The 22,945-nt window shown below is 41.6% G+C and overlaps 1 protein-coding gene across 2 annotated transcripts in view; it reads left to right on the top strand.

The window, feature by feature from the left end:
* The first annotated feature begins 4,421 nt into the window (after positions 1 to 4,421).
* Positions 4,422 to 22,945, top strand: part of nkain1 (sodium/potassium transporting ATPase interacting 1) — a 108,266-nt gene continuing 89,742 nt past the window's right edge. Inside the window, exons 1-2 of one of the 2 annotated variants that reach the window (XM_015348610.2) lie at positions 4,422 to 4,676; positions 4,951 to 5,442. In XM_015348610.2, coding sequence (XP_015204096.1) covers positions 5,389 to 5,442 — 54 coding nt within the window. In that variant the 5' untranslated portion in view covers positions 4,422 to 4,676; positions 4,951 to 5,388. Of the gene's footprint in view, positions 4,677 to 4,950; positions 5,443 to 5,976; positions 6,043 to 22,945 lie in introns of those variants that run through there. The other variant, XM_015348611.2, reaches the window with a different exon arrangement.

Here is a 22,945-nt window from a genome sequence, read left to right as displayed (position 1 = left end):
CAGGAGCCACCAGGCTGAATGGTGGCACTGTGGCTAAGGATCTGTGACTGTGGCTGGAAGGTTGTTGGTTGAAGTCCCGTGGACAGCAGAGGAATCCACTCTGTTGGGCCCCTGAGCAAGGCCCTTAACCCCAGCTGCTCCAGGGGCACTGTATAAATGACTGACCCTGCACTCTGACCCCAAGCTCCTCTCCCTGTCTGTGTCTCTCATGGAGAGCAAGCTGGGGTATGTGAAAATTCAAATTCCTAATGCAAGAAATTGTAGAGGGCTAATAAAGTGATCTTATCTTAAACAAAGTAAACATCTTCATGCGTTGTGTAAGCAGTTCATTGCTTGCTGATAAGTACAGGTTGAAAACTGCCAGTGACCACCAGGGGGAGTGTTTTCCTTTGCTCTGTCAAAAGAAACAGCATCGAGTTCTAAAAGTATTTACCAATTAATAAACATTAACAGGAGAACAACAAAATCATTTGGGGATAAACACCATGCTAATATTAGACATTTTATTTTGTGCTAAATAATTCCTTAATGTGCCCTAGATCTGATATACGTCTGTGGCAATTGTGCAGTTTCTTTTAGCTGTCGTCAAACGCAGTACTACAGTATAGTTCAGTATGTTGGCCTAATAATTTGTTACGTGCCTTACATAAAGCTACACAAGCAAACCTGTTTTCTCTCTTTCCAGAAATTATTTTACCCTTTATATGTGGTAGTGCTACACTTAACAATTTTGCTTTATAATACTACTATACAACAAGACTATCGGTTTACAGGCACAACACAAATGTCTTATATAACAAATAGGAGATTTATATTTTTGGCTATGCCCTGTGATGGACTGGCATCCTGTCCAGGGTTAACCTTGTCTTACATCTGTTGCTTTTTGGACAGGGCCTGGCTCCCCTGCAAACCTGAATTTGTAGAAGCAGTTAGATGGATATATACATGTTCTGGACAGCTTTTTCCCTCCTGGACAAGAGTCCTGTCCAATAAAATGCCTACAGAGGTCAGAGGTTGTGTGATGCTGTGTTCTTACTCTTTGGCTAAAGATCTATTGACATCTTTGGCTATGAAAAACATGAAAACCATTTTACTCATTTAATAGTTATTGCAGTCTATTTTTTTTTCAACGAAAGACCACAAAACAGGTTTGCCTAAAAATACACAAACCAGAGCTAGCAAATACATGCCAGAATTTACACGAAACAGAACAAAGACATCAACTGCAGAGCAGTGTGAGTGTGCCAGATTCTCTGCTAGAGCCTGTGACTTTTACAGCAATCACCTCGCTGATTAATTCTGTTGATGATAAATGTTAATCACCAAAATGTATTAATTTATGTCAAGCCTGTATAATAGAATGTCAGTTCACTTGCTAGAATAAAGTCATTTTCCTCAAAATAACTTTGTGAAATTGTTGCTGGTTCAAGTTTCTTTTGCTGCTCATTGCACTGGTGTAACATTTAAAGTGCACTTTTATCAATTGTACATACTTTCCTAGAAACCTTCTTGCTAAAAGGTCAGCAATTTGTCTTTTTTTTCAGCACTATTACCATTTCTAAGCTGAAGTCTCCAGAGTCTGGTAAGCTCTTCACAGTTGCTGTATTTTTCTTGCACACTTTTAAGCTCCATTGTCTTGTCATTTTTAGAATAGAAAAACAGTTGAGCCTTTTTCCAAATTATTTTGTATTTCAACTTTTTCTCCTTTGCTGTCACTTACGGGAGGCATGAGGGAACAATGGTTAGCATTTCTGCTTTGCTGCACTGGGGCACTGGGGCCAATTTCAGACCTGGGGTGCTGTCTGTGTGTATGTTCTAACCATGGTGACATGGGTTTTTTTCCAGGTGCCCTGGTTTCCTCTTTCCTCTCCAATGACATAGTGGTGGGTTACTTGGCGTCTGGGAAAATTGGCCCTGGTGTGAGTGTGTGCGTGTCTATATCTTTGTGTGTGCCCTGTGATGGACTGGTGTCCTGTTCAGGGCTCGTCCTACCTTGTAGTTGGTTGCAGTTGATTAAGGACCTCACCACACCGAGCTGCAGTGACCACACTTTGAGATTCATCTATTCACGTATTCTTTCAGCAACACAGACATCCCTGCAATCGTCTCATCTTTCAACATGGCTGTGCTCATCATCAACAGACTCCGGCACTGGATCCAGCAACAGGTTGTCTGGATAGTGTGTGTGCCTTCGCTAGGGATTTCCCAGGGCTGTGCCCTGCCTCAGGATTCATCTTTACAATTCCCATGAGAAGGTGTTGACGCTGTGGAGGAATCGAATGCAGAGCTCCAGATGTGCTCTAACTAGGCCAGTATTCTGAGCATAGCCTCTTCACAGCTACACTCATTTCCCATATAATAAAAATAATAATCCTTACACTTACATCGCGCTTTACAGGTAATGGAAACTCCCCATCACCACCACCAGTGTGTAGCGCCCAGTGAGATGATATGATGATGCAGTACGCTCAACACACACCAGCAATCAATGGAGAGGAGAACAGAGTGATGAAGCCAATTCATAGACAGGGATTATTAGGAGGCCGTGATTGGTGAAGGTCAGGGGGAAGTGTGACCACCTCTACTCCTTTCAAGAAACGCCCTGGTATTTTTAGGGAGTTAGGATATCAGTTTTATCTCTTATTCAAAGGACGGCACCTTTTTTATAGTATAGCTTTTCCATCACTATACTGGGGCACTAGGACCCAACACAGTCACAGGGTGAGCGCCCCCTACTGGTCCCACTAACACCTCTTCCAGCAATCAACAACCTTAGTTTTTCCCAGGAGGTCTGCCATCCAGGTACTGACCAGGCTCATGCCAATTGTGAGTTGCAGGATGATAAAGGTGCTGGCGAAGGATAAAGATAGTGATCTTAAGTGCTGCCCTTTGTGAAGTGATTGACAAATGTTTAGGTAAAAATTGGCAAAAATTGTTGACCTGCTGTGCATTTTCTACTTTGATTCCAGCCATAATAGCCTATGTGTTTTCTTTGTATAACCTTGTAAACACTTTGTCTAAAATAGCACTTCTTAGCCTCTGTCTTAAATACACCTGGTACTAATTGCTCCTTGTACCAACAGTGTGGAGGGGTGGCTGGGCCACTGGATTACGAACTGAAGGGTTTGGGACTCAAACCCTTGATTGTTTGATCAGGTTACCTCATTCACTTCACTCTGCGAAACTTCACAGCTGTACAAATTGAAAACACTTTGGAGAAAAGTGTCAAAGCATTCAAATAGTAGCAGTCTGCATTCTTTGGATTTAGCTCCATGGCTGAGCTTTCAGCACGTATTTGGGCTGAATCTGTCAGTATTTTAAGAGTTTTATTAATAAGCCAAGTACATGTACTTTAACTAGGTTCATGCAGTTCTGTTCAGTCCGGGGTATATTCAGTATTAAGGCGGGTAGCTGCGTCAGCATGCGTAGGCTGCAAAGGAAGAAGTAATAGGTTTATTCCATGCTGAAAGGAGAAGAAAGAAAACACAACGTTTCAGCTGTGGAGCCTTCTTCAGGTGTGAGGAGGCTGTGAGAAGGATCCACAGCCGAAACGTTGTGTTTTCTTCTCTTTTCAGCATGGAATAAACCTATTACTTCTTCCTATTCAGTATTCCTATTTTTAATTTCTCAGCGGATGAAATGCTTTTTTGTTGTTAAAACCAAAGGCTGTTCTATGGTTTAACATTGACTCTTTCATTTTGATTATCACACCACCTAGAATTTTCCCTTCTTCAGGAGCTGTTGCAATACTAGCCGAATACTATACTTTTGTCTGTGACTACAGGACACAATGAATGGACAATACGTATTGCACATTAAAAAGGATCAATACCCGAAGGAGGAATTCACAAACCTATTCAATGAATATGTTGTACCGTGCTTCTCCAGAAAGAGAATTTTTGAAAACCAGAGTGATTCAAGTGTGGCTGGCATGGAGCATAGCCACAGAGGTTTGTAACCGGCCGGTTTCAGCGGCTGTCTGGAGTTTTTTTTTATTTATTTCAAGACTTTTAAACACAATTGCTTAAAAGAAACAGGGCTTAAATGTTTCATTGCATAATTGTGCCAAACGCCGTAATATACTTGCCATTTCCATGAGTGTTTTCCGCCAGCGACGTGCGTTCAGAGGTTGATAAAGAGCTGTTATATAAAATATTGAACTAAACTACAGTGCATACCTAAAATCCTGAAGATGTACCATATCGATGAATAGGAGATAAAGATCAAATAACGCATTAGTACGAAAGCCTGTCACTCACAAAAATCCCAAAGAAGCGGTGTGCGGTCTAGAGGAGTGGATCTTGTCTTTGATTATTGTTATTAACGTGACATCAGAAGAAAACCCCACCGCCTCTGTGTTTCCCCCCGCGGCGTGAGCTCAGCACGCCCTGCCTGGAAGGAGCAGAGAGCCCACGTGGTCGCGCACACAGGCTGCAGAATTCATTATGTGAGAAATGAGAGGGGCTTGGTTGCGCTTCTTCTTTACGCTTCGCCTGCCTCGGCAGTGAAACTGACAAAGACCCCGGCGCTGGCTAGCACTTCTCCAGCCTGCATTCCGCGTCGCCCCCCTTCACCTCCCGCTCCGAGAATGCTTGTTATTTTTACTCGTTCTTTCTGAGGAAAGGGAGTCTGTGGGGGGGGGGACCTTCCTGGGACAAGGCGACGCAACACGATTCGTGAGTTTAATCACTCATTCCTTTGTGTTACATTTTCAGTTGTTTTAGGTTGTATTAAAAATAAAGCACGGTTGTGTTTAATTGTTTTGGTGGTGGTTGGGGGAGATTTGAAGACCCCCCCTTAATTTTGGCAGATACATCAAACGATCCTCATGTCTCCCTGTTTTCCTTCTCTCCCCCCTCTCTTTCCACCCCCTTCTCTGCCTCTGTTCTGCCTGTCCCTTTCTTTCCTCGTTTCTTGTCGCTGTGCTTCTCTTGGCTGTGGCTGGAGAAGGTGGGGCAGGGTGGATTAAGAAACCGCTCGCCGAGGAGAGGAGCAGGGGGGGGAGGATGACCCGCCGATAGAGACCCCCTGCTACACCACGGAGCAACACTGCTGCTTTCGGAAACACGAGGGGACCAACACATCCAACTAAACAAAGAGGGCGAAGACATCACCACGACGGCACGATGCGAAAAAACACCGGGATAATCTGAATGTTCAGTTAGTCTTTCAGACACCAGCCAGCCCGTGGAAGGCGTGAAACATCACAATGATTCATAAAGCCCAGTGGTGATCAGGGCAGCGGAGTAACGGAGTGGACAGCACATTCATTCTCCACCCCAGCCTACAAGCCGGGTCTTGATTTAGATTTTTTTTGTATTTTGTTTTTTTTTTTCTGTCATTGAAGCTTCCCTGGATAAATCTTTCCTTTTTGTTTCAACACACACCATGGGGAAGTGTAACGGCAGATGTACTCTGGTTGTCATATGCGGTCTGCAACTGGTAAGTGGGTTTTTACAATGAAGAGTCGTGTGTCACGCGTGGAAGTGTTTAGTCAGGTTTAAATGCCGTTTTGTGTGGACTCACGTGGAAAGACCGGCTTCATAAGGCTGTGGAATCGCTACTTTCTGTGAATCGATCAGTTGGTTTTGTTTTATTATTTCCGCGGCGCTCTGTTATGTTAATTAACATCATGTCTCTTGGCTTTTGCGTTCTGGTAGCAGCAGGCGAAACTCGGGTACGATCTAAACGACTAAGCTAGTTTGCTTTTAAAACTGAGTCTTTTAGAACACCGAGGTTGTGAAAAGAGGAGAGTTGCCTTTTTTCTGGCTCCCGGCGGTGCATTGTTTAAGCCTTTCCAGCACCGGTTCTGAAAGTCACCACTGGGGGAAAAAAACCAATTAACTGCCTGGACCACCTGCGCATCGACTCATCACCTGAAGCGATGGTCCGATGGCGTGCGCGTTAAGAGCAGAATAAACAATAAGTCCTATCGGGGAAATTTCCTTTATATGATGATTTTTCCACTGTTCGAAAATCCGATGTTCCTGTTTAGTCAAACTTTACTTTTTCACAAAACCCGGATGAAATGTCCCCGCCAAGGTAAGAAATGTTTTGTTCCTTTTCTGTACTGCTGGTTCTTAAAGGATACTTTAAAAGGGCAATGCCAACGCGCTCTACTGTTAAATAAACACAGAAGTACGGATTCGCATTGTTCTTTATTTCTCCAGAAAGAGTTGTGGATACAGATCGGAATATTGCAAGAAGCTGGGAAAGACTGAGATGTGCCTGGTTGTTTGCATGTGCCGATATTATTTTTTATAAACACTTATAAACAAGCCGGGCTAGGTTACATTTTGCTAGTGTGAGAACTATAACAGCTGCTCTTAACGAGATAGGGGGTTTTGTCTATCTACAGAAACATGTTTATATTAGCCCTCCTTCATTACAACCGTCAGATTCCCACTTTCGGTGTGATTTATTTTTTTAATCAGTTGTTTATTTCTTGTTGTACAGGAGAAGGGCTGTTTATCGCGTTTGCTCCTCTGGCTTTTATCTCAACAGCCTTCTGAAGCTGCTGTCTTAAAAGCCCCCAGTCGATTCTGACTCTGTGAAGCGAAGGGCCCCTCTTTCTCACCGCTGATGTTACTTCGTCTTTCATCCTTCTGGATGTGTTTTTTTCTTTTTAAGTGAGCGGCAATATGGGTTAAGCGCTGTTGGTAACTTTCGGGCTGTTGGGACCTCAAACAAATCTTTTTCCCTCTGTGTCGAACAGGGATGCTTTTCTTTCCACCTGCCCGCGTGTGACGCATCTTTCTGTGTTGCGATGCCTCTTTGCAGAGTAGCGATGCCCTCTGGCTGTGTCGGTGGGCTCCAGCGCGGTCACTGTATTATTAATAGGGTCACGCTGAAACATTGTGCTGTTTCATCTCCGCCTTCCCCGATGTGTACTCAAACCTGATTGTCTAAAGCCTTTCTGTTTACATCAGTCTTTTCTACTTCGTACCCTGGATCAGTCCAGTTATGAGTCGACATACAGTACATAATAGAAGTTCGCTTAGTTCCAGACAACCACATAGTAGTCAGTTGTCTATATTCATTTTATCTGCGCGTAATTATTTGCATTAAAATTTGTTGTGTTTGTTTTTAGCTATGTTCTCAATCCTTTCGAATTACCTACAGTATATTGACATGAGTGTTTGACAGGAGTATTAGATAAGGTGCCACAAGAGAGGAGGCTGCTCTGATGGGTTTGCTCAAGTACTGGTTGGTAGCTTATTGATCACAAAATGCCATCTGCATCTTGAAACATCTCAGGCTTTTGGATTTGACTGTGTTCTTTGTCAGCTTGGGCCATACGTCCACAACTCTCAATGTAAACATATGTGTCTTTTTTTCATTTCTGAATGTTTCCTTCTCATCTTCCTGCTGGGCGCAGGCTAGGTACAGTCAGGGTATGTACAAACAAGCCAAAGACAAGTGATGAAAATTAGACCGAGCAGCCTAATACTGTGTTAATTCCTTTAGCCCTCCGAGACTGTGGCCTTCACAAGTACACACTGTGTTTGGACATTAAGCAGTCACGAGTATAAAATAGTAGTAGCCTTTATTCCAGCATGTGTTAGATTCCAGTAAATTTGAGTACTTCTCATCTTGTCTTGTGTTGCTTGGTCTAAAGTATTTCTAAATATAGGATCATTTTCTCTGTTGTCCATTTTTTGCAACTGTCTTCTGTTGCCCTCTTTTAACCCACGGTTTGTCCTGTGACACTGTTACAACAAAGTGGCTTTACATGTACTAAATGTAAGACCATCTGGCCTGTAATTGTTTCCATTTAATTACAATTCGTTTGTTTAGATATTTTAACCACTCAGCTTTTTATAAAGATCTTGGTCTCTTTGATGATGGCAAAGCAGTGCTGCGCAAACTACTTGTCAGTTGGGAAATTAATAATAAAAATATTGATTTTTACTAACTAAGACATTTTAGAAGGTGTCTTATATTTAAAGGGTGTGTCTATATAGGACACATACAGAGGAAAGGGGTGGCACGGGGGTTAACAGTGTTGCCTTCAACACTGGGTTCCTGGGTTCATTTCTGGACCAGGGGTGCTGTCTGTGTGGAGTTTGTAAGTTCTCCCCGTTTTCTGCTGGGTTGAATGGCTGTGGGTGAATTGGCTTCTGGGACAATTGACCCTGGTGTGAGTTAGTGCATGTCTATGTCTATATGTGCCCTGCGATGGACTGGCATCCCATCCGGGGTGTGTCCTGCCTCACAGCCGTTGATTGCTGGGATAGGCTCCAGCTCCCCTGCGACCCTGAACTGAAAGAGGTGGTTAGAAAATGGATCAATATGTAGAAGAATGCTTCACATTTGCCTTCTGGATGTGAGTCCAATACACATGTCCAGGACATGTCCCATAACCTGCTAAGGCCAGAAGGAGAGTGCTTGATGCTGTGTTCCAGTTCCCTCAACCAGCACCCCCACTCTCTTTCTACTCCTTTCTGCCTATTGGTGGTGACTCCAGGCTGCTGATCAAATAGAGCACCCTGTTCTACAACTGTAAATCTGTGCACACTGTTCTGATCATCCAAAGTAACATAAACTTCCCAAAACATCTACGCTTTCGGTGAAATCTATATCTTTCTGAGCATGATAGGAAATGTGAATAAACATACAGTACGTGGAACTTATGTAAGAACATAAGAAAGCATTCAAACCATTCAGCTTGCTTGCACCATTCCACAACCCTTTACACCTACTTGTCTGTCATATAGATCTCACTGATAAATGCCTCAGATGTTTGACCTAATTAGTTTATTGAATCGGCACAAAAGCATTTTTTATGGTTCAATAATATTTTTAATGTTAATATTGGCATTTCATATTGGCTCTCTCCTGTCTGCTTTTCAAAACGGTGTTAGTACTGACCAAAAAAAATGATCAGCAGTCAATATCAATTCAAACCATATGGACAGTGGCTGATTTGCTTTTTCAACGCTGTTTAGGGTGTTCCCAGTCATGCATGAAGTGTAATCATAGAATCTGAGAAAGTTACTAGGATAAATGAGAGAGTTTTTGTGTGAGTATTCTAGCAAACTGCACTGTTTGGTTTCAGTGAATCAGTGAAACTTTCACGCACTGCCCATTGTGAAATGCCTGACAATTTGATTCCACTTGATGGCATTTCAGTGGGGAGGATTTAGAGACCCCCAGTAAACTGCCAAAAAGCAGTGCATTTGGAATTTTCATTAATCTGGGTGTCTGTCTGCTGTGGACCTACAGTATGCTTGCATCTACCTCCTGGAGAGACACTGGCAATGCTTTTAGGTCTGCACATTTCGGGAGATTATTGAGAAGGCTTGTTATATCCAAGAAATCAAGTGTTTTCCAAATAAGTTGTTTCGAGGTGTTTTGTAATGACTTTGTCCCAGCCCATAAAGTCGCTCTTTCAGAGCACAAGCTGGATCCTGCAGACCATACACTGATACATTGTTCCTCAAGTGAGCCTGCAGCATATGATGAGGCTATTGCAGCCATGTCACTCTAGCATTCAGTGCTTCACAGCAAGGGGCTGGCTAATCAGCATAGGGGCTTGGGGTGGCTGAGATGGGAGGAGGGGGTGCTGACTGCTCATGGACCAGTGGTGTCTTGGCCCAGATGAATTAATCTGATGCTGCTCAGTTGCTGTAAAGCTTAGAGTGTCTGACACTGCATGTGCTGTCACTGAGCCTTAGTACTGTCAGTGCAGGCAGCAATGCAGTGCAAATCCGTGCTTTTTATTTACAATGTACAGCAAAACAAAGAAAAGCAAAACAATAGCCTACCTCCTTCTGACTCTGACATAACTCTTCTAATCTGCATCTATGGCCCGGGTAGCTAAGCTACTCACCCACTTCCTTTACCTCTGCCTGGTCTTTTGCTCATTTTCATCCCACTCTTGCTTGTACTTCTCAGCCTTACTGGTAAGTTGTGAAGAGCAGCTACACCTTTTGGATTTTGCTGCCTGGCCGAGGTCACAGATGGCTTGGAGTCCACATCCGTGCAGTAGGTTAGTCAGCTCTGGCTCCATGCACCACACTGCAGGAAACCCTGCTCTGCCAGCTTTGTACAGTCGGCCGACCAGTCATCTTTGCTAGAGTGCTCAGATGACTAGGTTAGGCATGCAGCAAATCATCCTCAAAGTGTTAGGGTGAAATAGAGTAGGAGGAGGATCCATCATCATCCAAATGGGGAAGAGTGTAATTGCATAATATTGTAAGATTGTAACAGAAAACTGTTACAGTGATGAGGCTCCCTGGGTTCCTAAAGAGATTTGAATTCCTGTGTATCAGGGGTTCTGACCTTTTGGCATAGGGGGTTTGACTGACACTGATGTTTGCCTGGGCTGCACGGATCTGGTGATCTGAGTTCTCTGAGTCACAATTTAAAAGTCCTGAGTCCGAACACATTCACTGCTCTGTATGAGATGTGGGAGTATGGAACAAGCTCCCAGCCATGATGTGTAAGATGGTACCCTGACATATTTAAAGGAATGGCTGGATTATCCTCTGATTGATTAGCTACCAAATACCACAAGGTCTAGGTGGGCTGAAGGGCCTCCTCTTGTCTGTAAACTTTCATATAATAATAATAATTAATAATTGCTCCCCTCCACCACCATCAATGTGCAGCATGCAGCATATGTATTGATATGGTGATGGAAGTCAGAAGTAAACTGTCCAATCATTCCTTTTCTGTAGGCACTGTGGGACTCATTGTGAGGCAGGGATTTCCATTTCATTTCAGGCTCTTCAGTGCCAATTTTAGAGTTTGTATTTGTGATCATCATCTCCCTTGCCCTTGTACAACGGTCTTAGTAGTGTACTGTGAGCTCAGCTGGCAAGACTAGATTTGTGATCAATAAAGATAAAGAAAAATAATCAGTGATTCAGCAATTGCAGAAACAACATCGAAAAAGAAGAGAGAATTCCAATTTCCCTGTATGGCAGTTGTTTCAGAACTGATATATATATATAATTTTTACAATAGAAGGACAGAATGTGGGAATATTATTCACCAGTGTTACATGAATGATGAAAGTTCATTGTGTAGTGCCCTAAGAATTGTAGTTAACTGATTGACAGACCTATTGTATCGTTTACTTTTATTAAAAGCTGTCTACAGAACATTTCTGGAAAATAAAATGCAGAGTTTAACAGCCTTGTTCTAGAGATCAAGTCTCAGTTCTGGGAAGATAATGAGGTTTGCTAGTATTTTGCTTATGTAATAGGACAGCCATATTCCTCATTCTCTTCATAAGGGTGAGGCTGTTAATGGTACTGAAGAAGAGCAAATCACCAATATCATAGAATCAAAAGGGCATTTTAGATAGAATGATATATATATATATGTACTGGTCCTTTTCCATCTCAGAGCTTTAAAAACTTGAGATACTGTGTACAATTTAAGTGTGCTAAGCCTAGAAACACAAATGGCTCTTTAGGCTACATTAACGAACACAGTTAAATGCTTTAAACCTTTGCCACTTCCTAACTGTAACTCGGAGACAACTGTCAGCAAACTGCCAGGGTGGGGTGAGCTCAGATTATCCAGAGACTCCTATCATACTGAAGTGTCTCCCTGCAACTTAGCAGTGCGGTCAGGTTGAAAAAATAACTTCTAGTTCCAAATTGCAATCAAAACAAAATTGTGATAACTGGCGCTGCTTATGTCTTCATCTCTTCTTGTATACATTTTCAGTTTTTGTGTAATATGAAGCTATTGATTTTGTTTATCTCCTTAATGATCCATTTTATAGACATAAAAAATGTTGTTTGCAGCAATTATCATTTCCTATACTTGTTTTTGAAGCCCTGAAAATAGCTATGAAAGTACCTCTGAACCTTGTGGTTATATATAACTAATAAACAAATCACGTTGTTGAGAAATAAAAGTATTTAATATCTCAGCACAGTTGCTGGTGTTGGCTCCTGTTCTTCATTCAGGACTGCTGTTAGCTGGAGTCTTTCAGGGAAAATCTAATTATAAAATGTGCAGAATATGATCTGAAGTTCCTCGTTGAACTTGTATACTCTTGGGCTCTCTGTTATTGTTCCCGGCTCAGTGCTAATTAGGATCTGTGAATATAGTTCCTCACAATCTGAGTAACTTGTGACTCATGTATTACTCAAAATTGTCAAAACATTTTTTGTCTTTTTCACATTCTGTGCAATTTTATACTTCAATGTTTGCCATTTAGAATTCTTTTCACTTTCTTTTTGTAGGCAGACGTCTCTTGGCACCATATCAGCCTGAGAGATGTGTGATTGATCTCTCGTCATTAACCAGCAAGACTCAGTGGATGACTCAGTTGGCTGGAAGGCATTAGTTTAGACCAATGTCTGTGTGTCCTGAAGAGAGGCCTCTAATTTCTCCGCTGCTCTACAGAAAATGAGTCATGCCAAACTTTGACATTTGTAGATTTATTGTGACTTTTGTCCAGGGGATAATTTGATGATGATGATTAGAAATGTCCCATACTGCCCTAAAAGCCCAGAAAATGGATGCCACCCACTTCTTTTAAAGCATGATTTTAATTTGCTCTTCATTCTCTTACAATGACTCATGGTTTTTAATGACCCAGCATTTTATTGTACTTTATTAGAATCTGCACAGATGTCCTGGGTTATGGGGCTTAATGATGAAATGGTATAATCGATTAAATGTCAGAGGAAGACATGTAGGGTCCTTGCTTGCCAGTTCAAAGGTTATAGAAATAGGCCAAGTCTATTAGCAATGTTTTATTATGAATTGTGAGGCTATAATTAAGAAAAATAAGTCATGATTCCCATCTTAAACAATTCCTGAAGGTGTTTACACCTGAACCTTTAACAGTTGCCTCATGATCAGCAAGAACCAACCTGTGGATAATCGTTATGAGGAAACCAGTCATTCTGTAATTATTTTGCTTTTTTGTTGGATGCAAAATATGTCAGTCTGACATTTTCATATTCCAACCTTCATGCCTCATAGCTTTGCACATATTCTTTATTTCCCATTTTCCTAAAGCTCTGCCACTTTAGTACAGTAGGGGGCTTTCCCTGCATGAACACTCAAAAACTGAAACAGACATACATTACAGAACTTGAAAAGAGCTTCCAACTAGCTTGATAACTCATGTTGTCTGCCGAAACATTTAAGAGATGCACTTTACCAACTGTACTGATGAAGCAGGAAAAACTGTGTATTACATTTTGTTTAAACTCCATAGCCTTTTATTCAAAATAAGGCAACAAGACGTAAACCCCCAGAACTATCAGCGACTTAGAGTATGTTGTAAAAGTCTAAAAATGCTTGAATTTATAGTTTCCTTTGAAACGAGTGCTGAAGACAATTTCAGGCATGCTGTTGATTCTGTAATCTTACCTTTGTCTTTGATAACTCTTATGCAGCTTTCTAAAAGAACAATAGAAAAGAAACCCACTGAGGTGTTTGTAGTTTTCTGAAATCATTGATTATCGGCTGATGATTGAATGTTAACATCTTGAAGGTATTGAGGCATCATGAGGTCTTTATATGTAGGATAATTTGATTGCTAAATGTTACGCTAAAATAGCTGGGGGATGCCATAAAACAAGGAAAAAGATTTAACAGTCTGAATGGAATAGCAAGCTTATCAAAATGTCTACTGCTGTGAAGCTGATACTTTTAAGTTCCCTAATGGCTTTCTTGTGTTTGTTACATCAGATGCTGTGTACTTTTTTCACCATTGAGACTCCTTTACCTTGGAAGGTGCCAGATTATAATGCATGCACATCTGTGTACTTTCAGAGGTGGGCTACATTTCTTAAGGGGAGGCATACAGTAGATGCTATGACCTGATGGTGAAATCAAGAAACAACTAGAACTTCAGAAGGATCTCATCCAGTTGTTTCCTGAAAGAGGGACAGAGGGAGGGAGGATGCAGCCCCTTTGCTTTTTGTTATTTGCAAACTAAACAAACACAGCTGGCAGGAATCCAGTGACTATGTCAGTCCAGACACTGATCAAAGGCTGGTGCTCCCATGTGGCTCAGCTGACAAAAACAGGCTGAGCTCTGTGAGCCATATGTCACTAGGGCTGAGACCTGGCTGTGTCTCCAGACCGGGCTGTGACTGGGAGACCCCGAGTACAACTGGTAGAGCACCAACAGGGTAGGATTGGCAGTTGGCTGGGCAAGGCTCTCCTGGCTTGGCAGAGGTGACTCTTGTGAGATGCAGGCTTGCAGTGATGTTGGTAAGGCGGCACTCCCCTCGCCCCTCCCATCTGCCTCCTCTGATTGGTTAGTGACTTCTCTAGCCACCTCCTGAAAGATGCCTTCAACAACAACAACTTAGCTTGGTAGCTTCTGGGAGACTCCCACGACCTGGGAAAGCACTGTGGAGCCCCCAGAATGTCAAATTCCATATGACCCTGCAGGATGTCGGAGAACCATATCTGCGTGTTTAATCTCTCCCAAGCTGGAGCAAGAGCCAGTGTGCCCGGAGTTTCAGGAGTGGAACCTTTAAAACATTTAGCTTTTCCAAACTGGATGGCTATACAACAAGAATAATTAACAGTGATCAAAAGTTGAGATCAGAGAAATACAGAGAACAAAGGCAGTCAATGACAGAACCCCTCTGATTGAGCTCCTGCATTTAGAGTCAGATTCGTTCTCCTAGTTCCTACTGTTTGTGAGGGCACATTGTGGCAACAGAAAATCAAAACACTGTTTGTTATATGGATTACATCAGGTAATAGAGTTCCTTCTAATCCTCTTCGTCCATGAATTGCTTTACAGTAAAATACTAACTTTCAGCCCCAGAGGGGATTTTGGTCACCACATTACAAGAAAGATATTGTTGCTCTGGAATCAGTCCAGAGACAAGCGACCACATACATTCAGAAGCCTACAGTGCCACGATAACAGAAGTGAATCTTTTTTAATTTTGAACGGAGAAGGGGCCCTAGTTCAAGTATTAGAAATCGGCAAAGGCACGGACAAAGTCAAGTCATTGGACTTCCTCATGATCAACAGTGAAATATGAATGAGGAGGCACATGTGTAATCTATGCAGGAGTGCAAAAAGAACACACTGAGAACAGGAGGAATGTCCTTTCATAAAGGGTCAGTGGGGTCTGGAATTGATGCACCCAGTGTTGACTTTCATGGAAGCTCTCTGTGGCATCACTGCAGTTCTGTGGAAATAAAACCAATCCATGGTCTGGATATCAGTGAAACACCAGGAGTGAGTTCCAAGAAAAACAATGATTTGGAAAAGGGGGAAAAGAGCAAAAAAGTGTGTACACTGAAAGAACTTTTAATCTAATTTTATAAGTCACTAGTTAGCCTTGATAAGGGTATTTAGCTTGTAAGAAGGCAAAATAAATTCTTAATTTAAAAAGAGAGATGCGAGAGCATGTAGTGGAAATGAATACGTGAATTTCTTAGCTTCCATCTAAAAATTCCTAGTTGTGGTCTAGGCAGTGTAACTGGAAAAAGGAAGGAGTGGTGGCAAGACTGAATGTGGTCAGAAAACACAATCTTCATCCACTGAGTGACAGGCACGGACAAGGTGACAGGCAGGGCTCTTCGAATCCTGAAGTGGCAGCTGTCAGAGAGAACCGCGACCGGATTAGGAAAAAGATTTTGGGAGAGGAAGCTGGAACGGGTGATGGGGAAATTAGGCGACAGGTTTATCTTCTCTCTTTCTTCACCTCTGGGCACAGCACCGACAGGCCTGGTGGCCAGCTAATCAAGTGGCACGCAGTTCCAGGAGAGGGGAGAAAGAATCTTTTTAATCTCCGTTTTTCTAAATGTTTCCTGAATTTCAGGACCTTTCTCTTCAGCTAAAGCCTCTCTGACATTACCTCCTAAATAAGAGAACAGCCCTTTAGATGAGAAGCAGTAGAGGACAATTTAAGCCACAGCTGTGATAATTAATGTGAAAATTAATAGAAGCAGTTTTCATTTGAAATGCAAGCTCTGAATAATTACTAGAGATGGAGACAGGCACTTGAACCTGACCTTATTATTTTTCCTTTTTTGTTTCTTTGTGCTAAACACACAATTAAAATTATCTCTTGTACCACAAATAATATTTCAAGCTATGGTTATAAATTAGATTAATTGGGACGTATTCAGTGGTATAATAAATAGAAGGCATTGTTAATACTGTAAAGATTTTTTGTGCATTTTATTACACACCATGGTTTTCAGAACTTGATGGCTCATTTTAGCTTCGGTGCATTTGTAAAGAATCCTGATTGAAGTTAAAAGAAATCACAATCTTTGTTCTCTGAAATAGACTTCTGGATTTATTATCTGACAGTACAAAAATAAATCCAGTACTATTCAAGGCTTTTAAATGTTCAAAAGGATAAGGTTTTCTTTAAAGAAAATCTAAACAGCCAGCGAGTAGCATTTAAGACGTTGATCTTCAGAAGAACTGACACTCTGCGGATTCTCATTTAATCTACCTGCGTGGTACAGAGATATTGTCAGGGAGTCATAAAACAACTGCAAATTCCAAAATTAAAACAATATATATATATAATGGTGGGCTTCTTATTGTTCTCCTTTCATATTAAAAGTTAGACCCTAAAGTTCAGAGTTTGAAAGTAAGCCGCGTCACTGCCTGACTGCAACCAAGCTGTTACTGTCCCAGCATATAGGCAGGGTATTGTCCTTTATGTGGGTTACAGCATACAGGTATGGCCTTTTTATTTGGGTTTGAACCCTTCAATATAGCCAGGACGTCCAAGCCTGAAGTGAAGTGAGGTCATGTATAAAGGTCCTCATAAGCCATTATATAAGCAGGGATCTTCTGCACTTGTCTTCCAATAAGTAATTTTACATCTGTAGTGTACGAAACAGAACCGTTGATTGGTTTTAACTGCTTATCCATTTTATTAGAAATACAGAAGCAATGGCATTCTTCGTCAGTACTGACACCTGATATACCGCAAACGCTAGATATCATATTTGATGAATTCATTTAATTTTCAGTTGGCTGCCTGTGATATCAGATTTTGACAAGTCAGTAGGACTTGAGCCCCCGAAGAAAATGTACTTCACAGTGTATAAGAGAATAAAAAAAACATCGCATTTCTTTTTAAGATTTTAATGTAAAGTTGTTTCCATGTCAGCTTCAAGTGAGATAAACCTAGATTGCTGGGTTTGTTTGTTCTCTCTCCTGAGTGGGACTTGTGACTTCAATAAAGACACAGGAGTGCTTTAAGGCCTAATTGGTGCTGCCGTAGACTGACGTCAAACTCTAATTTAAACTAAACGGCAGTGTGTGGTGGGCTGTTTAACGAAACCAGCTGGATACTATCTTTGAGTTCAGAGGCGATGTTGTGTTACTTGCTGCTCTTGAATGCATAAATGCCAGAAAAAATGAATAATTGTCTTTATGACTCAATTTAGTTCCTTCTGCACTGTTCGGCATTCTTTTAACTAGATTCTTTCTGTACTTTTCCCAGAAAATCAAAATATTGTTTTTCCCTGGAGGATCTATATGAATAGAAATATGCATGAATAATACCAATAATAATTAATAATTGCTTACACTTATATAGCGCTTTTCTGGACACTCCACTCAAAGCGTTTTACAGGTAATGGGGACTCCCCTCCACCACCACCAATGTGCAGCATCCACCTGGATGATGCGATGGCAGCCATAGTGCGCCAGAATGCTCACCACACATCAGCTATCAGTGGGGAGGAGAGCAGAGTAATGTAGCCAATTCATAGATGGGGATTATTAGGAGGCCATGATTGGTAAGGGCCCTGGGATTTTTAATGACCACAGAGAGTCAGGACCTCGGTTTAACGTCTCATCCGAAGGACGGCGCCTGTTTAATATAGACACTTTTTGTCTTTCGGCACCCTTCATACTGTTACTCAGTCTCTGTGTTGGTTGGTCGGGTGTACTGGAACTCCTGGTTCCCTGGCATTGACGGGCACAGTGGTGCAGGATGACTTCAGACTGAAGTGTGCTTTACAGGCCATGTTTGAAAGCAGAGCTGTAAATGAAGAAAAATGCCACCTGACACTGATGCACAGCCTGCTGCCAAGCTACGCAGACACTATTGCTAGAACAAGGAGAATCGGAGAGTCTTGCAAAAAGTAGTCTGGGTGCCTCAGTCCTTGGAATCCTTCCCAGACAGACTCATGTGAGAATTGGGAATGGAGGAAGGTAAAGCAGACACCCCAAACGAGAATGTGGGAATTACCTTACCAGGATTCCATCGATTTTACGTACCTTGAAAAAACTCATTGTTATAATGCCTGAATAAGTCAAGTGCTTATTAAATGGATGACCGATTTGGACTTCAAGTTTGGAAATAAGTCAACTGCTTTTTAACTTTTGCCAGTCACTAACAATACTCCCTGAAAGAACATGTTAGGTACATGTCTTTAAAAAGATTATTGAATTGGTGATTTACAATGCTCTGGTGCATGTACTGTCTGTTTTTGAAAAAATGCTGTTTCATATTGTATTTGAAGTTTATTGCCAACCTTCAAGTGAGACGTCTTCACAACACTGCAGCTGGGCCTATTGTAGAATGCCAAAGGGCAATATTTGCTTCTCAGCTCAAACCCTTTGCAGTGTACCCAGATCATTGTCTCTAAATAAAGACTCCAGCTTCCACTTGTAGACGGCCAACCTCCCGTGAAGCAAAATGGGGAACTTTCAAAAGGATAGTCTGTATTTTTGTAATTTTGTCTATTTTATATCTATTTTAAAAAGCACATAAAGTGGCACAATGGTATACTGGTTATTATTGTGGCTGCACAGAGCTGAGGCTTCAGGTTCAATTCCAGACCTGGGATGCCATCTTTGTGGAGTTTGTATGTTCAACCCATGTTCACATTGCTTTTCCAAAGGTGCTCTCTAAAAATACTGGTAAGATAATGGGCTACTTGGAAAATCGGTCCTGATGTGAGTTTTTGTGTCTGTGAGTGCCTAATGTTGGACTGGCGTCCCATCCAGGGTGTACGCTATCTTGTGCCTGCTGCTTGTTGGGATAGGTTTGAGCTTCCATGTGGCCCTGAATTGGATAAAGCAGTGAGAAAAAGGATGGATGGATGGATACACTTGGAGCTTTTTCAAAAGCTTGTTTTTGCCCCTTCTTTTATACATACTTTATGTGTTTACAAACAAATAAAACAATCTTCATGCTATAATTCCTCGTAGGTTCTCACTGTTTAATATCTGGTACAAAGCAGCCAGCTCAGACTTGGCTCATTGAGTATCTGTGGGATGAACATAACAGGAGAGTAAGAAATTAATGATCAATGGAGTTCTTCAGGGAATCTTGGAATTCAGCAGCAGGTTTATTATCTGTCTAATTAATCTGTATTAATTAGTCTATGAAAAAGTGTCTAGAGGCGATAAGATTAATCTCACCCCTCTACCATACTCCTCCTGCTCTTTCTGTGTCCTTAGCCCTTGAGGGTTTTCTATTGAACTGACAGACAGATTCTGTCTATCTTTGAGGGTGGGAATCCTGCAGGCTTAAGAGGAGTTTTTCAGCTAACATGAAGAAGGATATTTGAATTCTCAATCACATAATTGACTAAAGGTCAGACGTAGAACATTTCGGACACTGGGACCCCTGAGAACATTAGCCCCCTCTTGTACAGAGGTAGGGCTGTAGAGCACTGCTCTGCTTTGATGTTTGAGTAGGTTGTACATAAGCTTCCTGTACTGTAGGTGCCATATTCTCCATTCTTATGCTTAAAAGCTTCCCTGGAGTATCCATGACTGCTGGAGTATCTCCATGTCTTTACATGGAGTCCCATCTTCATCGTCCCAGGCTTTGAAACACAGTTGATGTGCACATACTGCAGGAGGATACTAAGTTGTTCCTTGGGCAACTTTCAGTGGAGGAGCTGGGGGTCTTAGTTGGCGATATCAGTGTAGTTTTTCTTTTTCAGTTAGGAACAGCCAGTTCCATGATCAGACAGACTGATTTCATAATATAACTTTTTATACTAAAGGGCCAAAATTGATATAGAGGACTTAGGTTTCCCTGACTGCAACCTTCCAGTGTCCTGCAAGTCACAGGGATTCTCATGGCCACCTCAAGCTCGCTGAACCCGGTCACGGCCTGCAAACAACGTATAACAGTAGAGCCTTTGCTGTTTGACTGATACAGGAACCCAGAAGCCCACTTCCTTTTTTTATTTAAATTTAGAACCGCCAATTATTTCTGTTCGTCAAGCCCGAGTTGCCAGCTGTGTTTTTCATGTCTCGGCTCCCAGCAGAGATCCCCGTGACCCTGCACAAGGGCGGTGAGGAAGTGGAGGCAGACTCCTCCGACCTGCCCGCCTTCATGCCATTTGTCTGGTACCACATCTTAGCCTTGATTGGAGGAGAGCCGCACCCCTCATGGACAAGCATCCAGCAGTTATACCGCTGCACCTCCTGTAGGGGGATTCTGGTCATGATCGGCTCGGGCTTAAGTCTGCAATCAAAGAGCTCAGCCTGCGCTTGAGTTAGCTCCTTTACCAGTAGACCATGCATGAGCTCTCTGCTAACTCTGGCTGGATGCTTTCTGCTTTTCCTGCGGTTTCATGCCCCTGCATCCTGACAGCCCACAGTGCTCCAGGATCAGATCTATCTTCCCCTGACCAGCTTCTAAAGCGCCAAAGCAGAAGGGGCTCAGTCTCTTCCTTGGGCAGGTCTCCACCCTTGTCCACACCAGCACTGCAGTGATCCACCTGTGCACAGATTGAAACCCAGTACCGAGAATGCAGTACAGCAGTTTGCTGTGTAACCACACATACATCTCTTTCCATGTGACTTTCCATGTGATTTCATTCAAATCGTCCTCTGTAAATTGAAGTAATATTGTTAGAAAAATGCTTTGAGAGGTAAATATAGTAAGTATGGCATGAAAAATGACCAAATCCTAGCATTGCTTCCAGTTGTAATCTCTTTCCTTTTTGTTCAAAGACACATAGATGTCATTCAGTCCCTCTTAATCAATATCATATACTATCGTTCACAGTCATCATTTTCTAATCACCTTTTCTGTTGTATTATATCAACACAGATAATTTATTTTTAAGGTTGTCAATTCTAGCACAAACAAATGTACAACATAACTCCACCATGCCATTATTCTAAATTTTCTTCAACTGCCATTACAGTGCTTTTTCAATTATATTTGTTACTTTATCTTCCTGACCCCTTCATCTAAGATCACTTAAATGTCCTAAAAAGAAGAATTGAACTGCAAAATGATTTGGAAAAATGCAGAGTGAAGCAACATAAATTACATGATAAAATAATTAGAATGTGTCGTCAAAAAATCTGAAATAGGCGAGTCAATGTGTTCAGCATACATTAATATCGTAGGTGTGGTGTGTTGGGTAGAGCTCTGGTCTCCTGCTGAGGGGATCTTGTGTTTAAATCCCAGTGGGTGGATCCTTGAGTCATAGTAATTTATGGTTTATGTGTGGTACCCAGACTGTGCTAGCAATTCCTGCTGTATAAACAGATATCCCATTTTGTACACTCTATATATAAAAGTTAATTGTACGTTGCTTTGGATCAAAGCATCAGATGAGTAATTTAATAATGATCATGGTTTTTTTTTCTAATCAAGCTACATGCAATTCTCTCCATTTCTGAAAAATTGCAGTGCTATGCAACATTCATCACTGCAAATTATTATGCAGCTGCTGTTTTACACCTTTTGTATACAGCAGCTTCAGTTTCTGGAGGCTGGTTGTATAGAGTGGATATTATCCTTGTCTATCTTCGAAGCTTCCCTGACTGATAAATTAGGAGCCCTCAGTCACGTGAATGGATTCCATCAGACCGAAATCCTCGCCTTTCTTTGACTGAAAGATTGCCATTTCTCAGTGCAGTTCAGTCCCTCACATCATTACCTGATGACAACCTCAGTGGATGGTATTACTTGTGGAATACCTACTTGGGAAGGAGATGTATCAGAACCTTATGCCCCCTTAATCCGCCCTTTGTGAGTACAAGACCCCCAATGATATTTTGGCTAGGATATGCAGTATAAAAACGTGCTGTTTGCTCTGATTAATGTATTGCCTTGTATGTTTGTGAGTGGAGTATCCCAAAGATTAAGTTAATGTACCACAGTGTTTGTTAATTTCAAAATTTAATTAATCTGAATTGGTAGTAGTAATAAATGCCAAGCAGTTCCCTTGACAGCACTGCTAGTAACTGTTTGAGCTGTTAATTAACATTCTAGTTTGTAGTTTGTTGTAAAATAATGATCAGTTCATTCATTGGTTAAAATTAAATGTTCAGGAATGATTGTTAAAAATTAGGTAATTACTGTATGTTTTACTGTTGCAAAAAGCTCCAGCTTCATGTGGCTGGAGGACTTAAGCTGTTAATAGTACAAAAACCTTGTATTTGATTTAGAAAGTGCATGTGTTCTTTCTGATTAGATAAGAGCAATATGGCAAAACCAGGAAGCCTTCATTACATAAGGGTTTGACACAGTCAGTAAATGATGAATTACAGAACATTGTTTCTCAGCTCAAATCTGCATCTCGGAGCAATCTACATCTTGCAGGGCATGTCTCGAAAAGAGTGGGAGTGTTACCAAATTTCACCCTTTCATTTACCAATCATGACCAATCATGTGCACGCAAAATAAAAGACCTTTCTTGTATCAACAGTCGACTCCTGAGTGATTATGTACGTCCTATGGAGGAAAGAAAGAAAACACATCATTGAGCCCACACAGCTTGGCTGGATGTAGCGGTGTTTGTTGTTGAAGTTTCATCCATACAAGTGATGCACATTTGCAATTTTGTAGCTGGGTGAAAGAAAAGACTGCCAATTACCTCAGCATGTACTGTTGAAGAAGGAATTCAGAACTTCTCTAAGACTTCTCTAAGTTCAATTTGTTGAACCTGTCTACCAGTTTACCTGATTGTTTGTTGTCAGAAGGAATATGTGCTCAATCAATTCTGTGTGTACATCAAGCCTGCCTGCCTGGATGAG

Source organism: Lepisosteus oculatus, chromosome 11, assembly GCF_040954835.1.
Source record: "Lepisosteus oculatus isolate fLepOcu1 chromosome 11, fLepOcu1.hap2, whole genome shotgun sequence".
Taxonomy (NCBI): domain Eukaryota; kingdom Metazoa; phylum Chordata; class Actinopteri; order Semionotiformes; family Lepisosteidae; genus Lepisosteus; species Lepisosteus oculatus.
The sequence above is the reverse complement of the archived record's forward strand: the minus strand, read 5'-3'. Positions and strand labels throughout refer to the sequence as shown.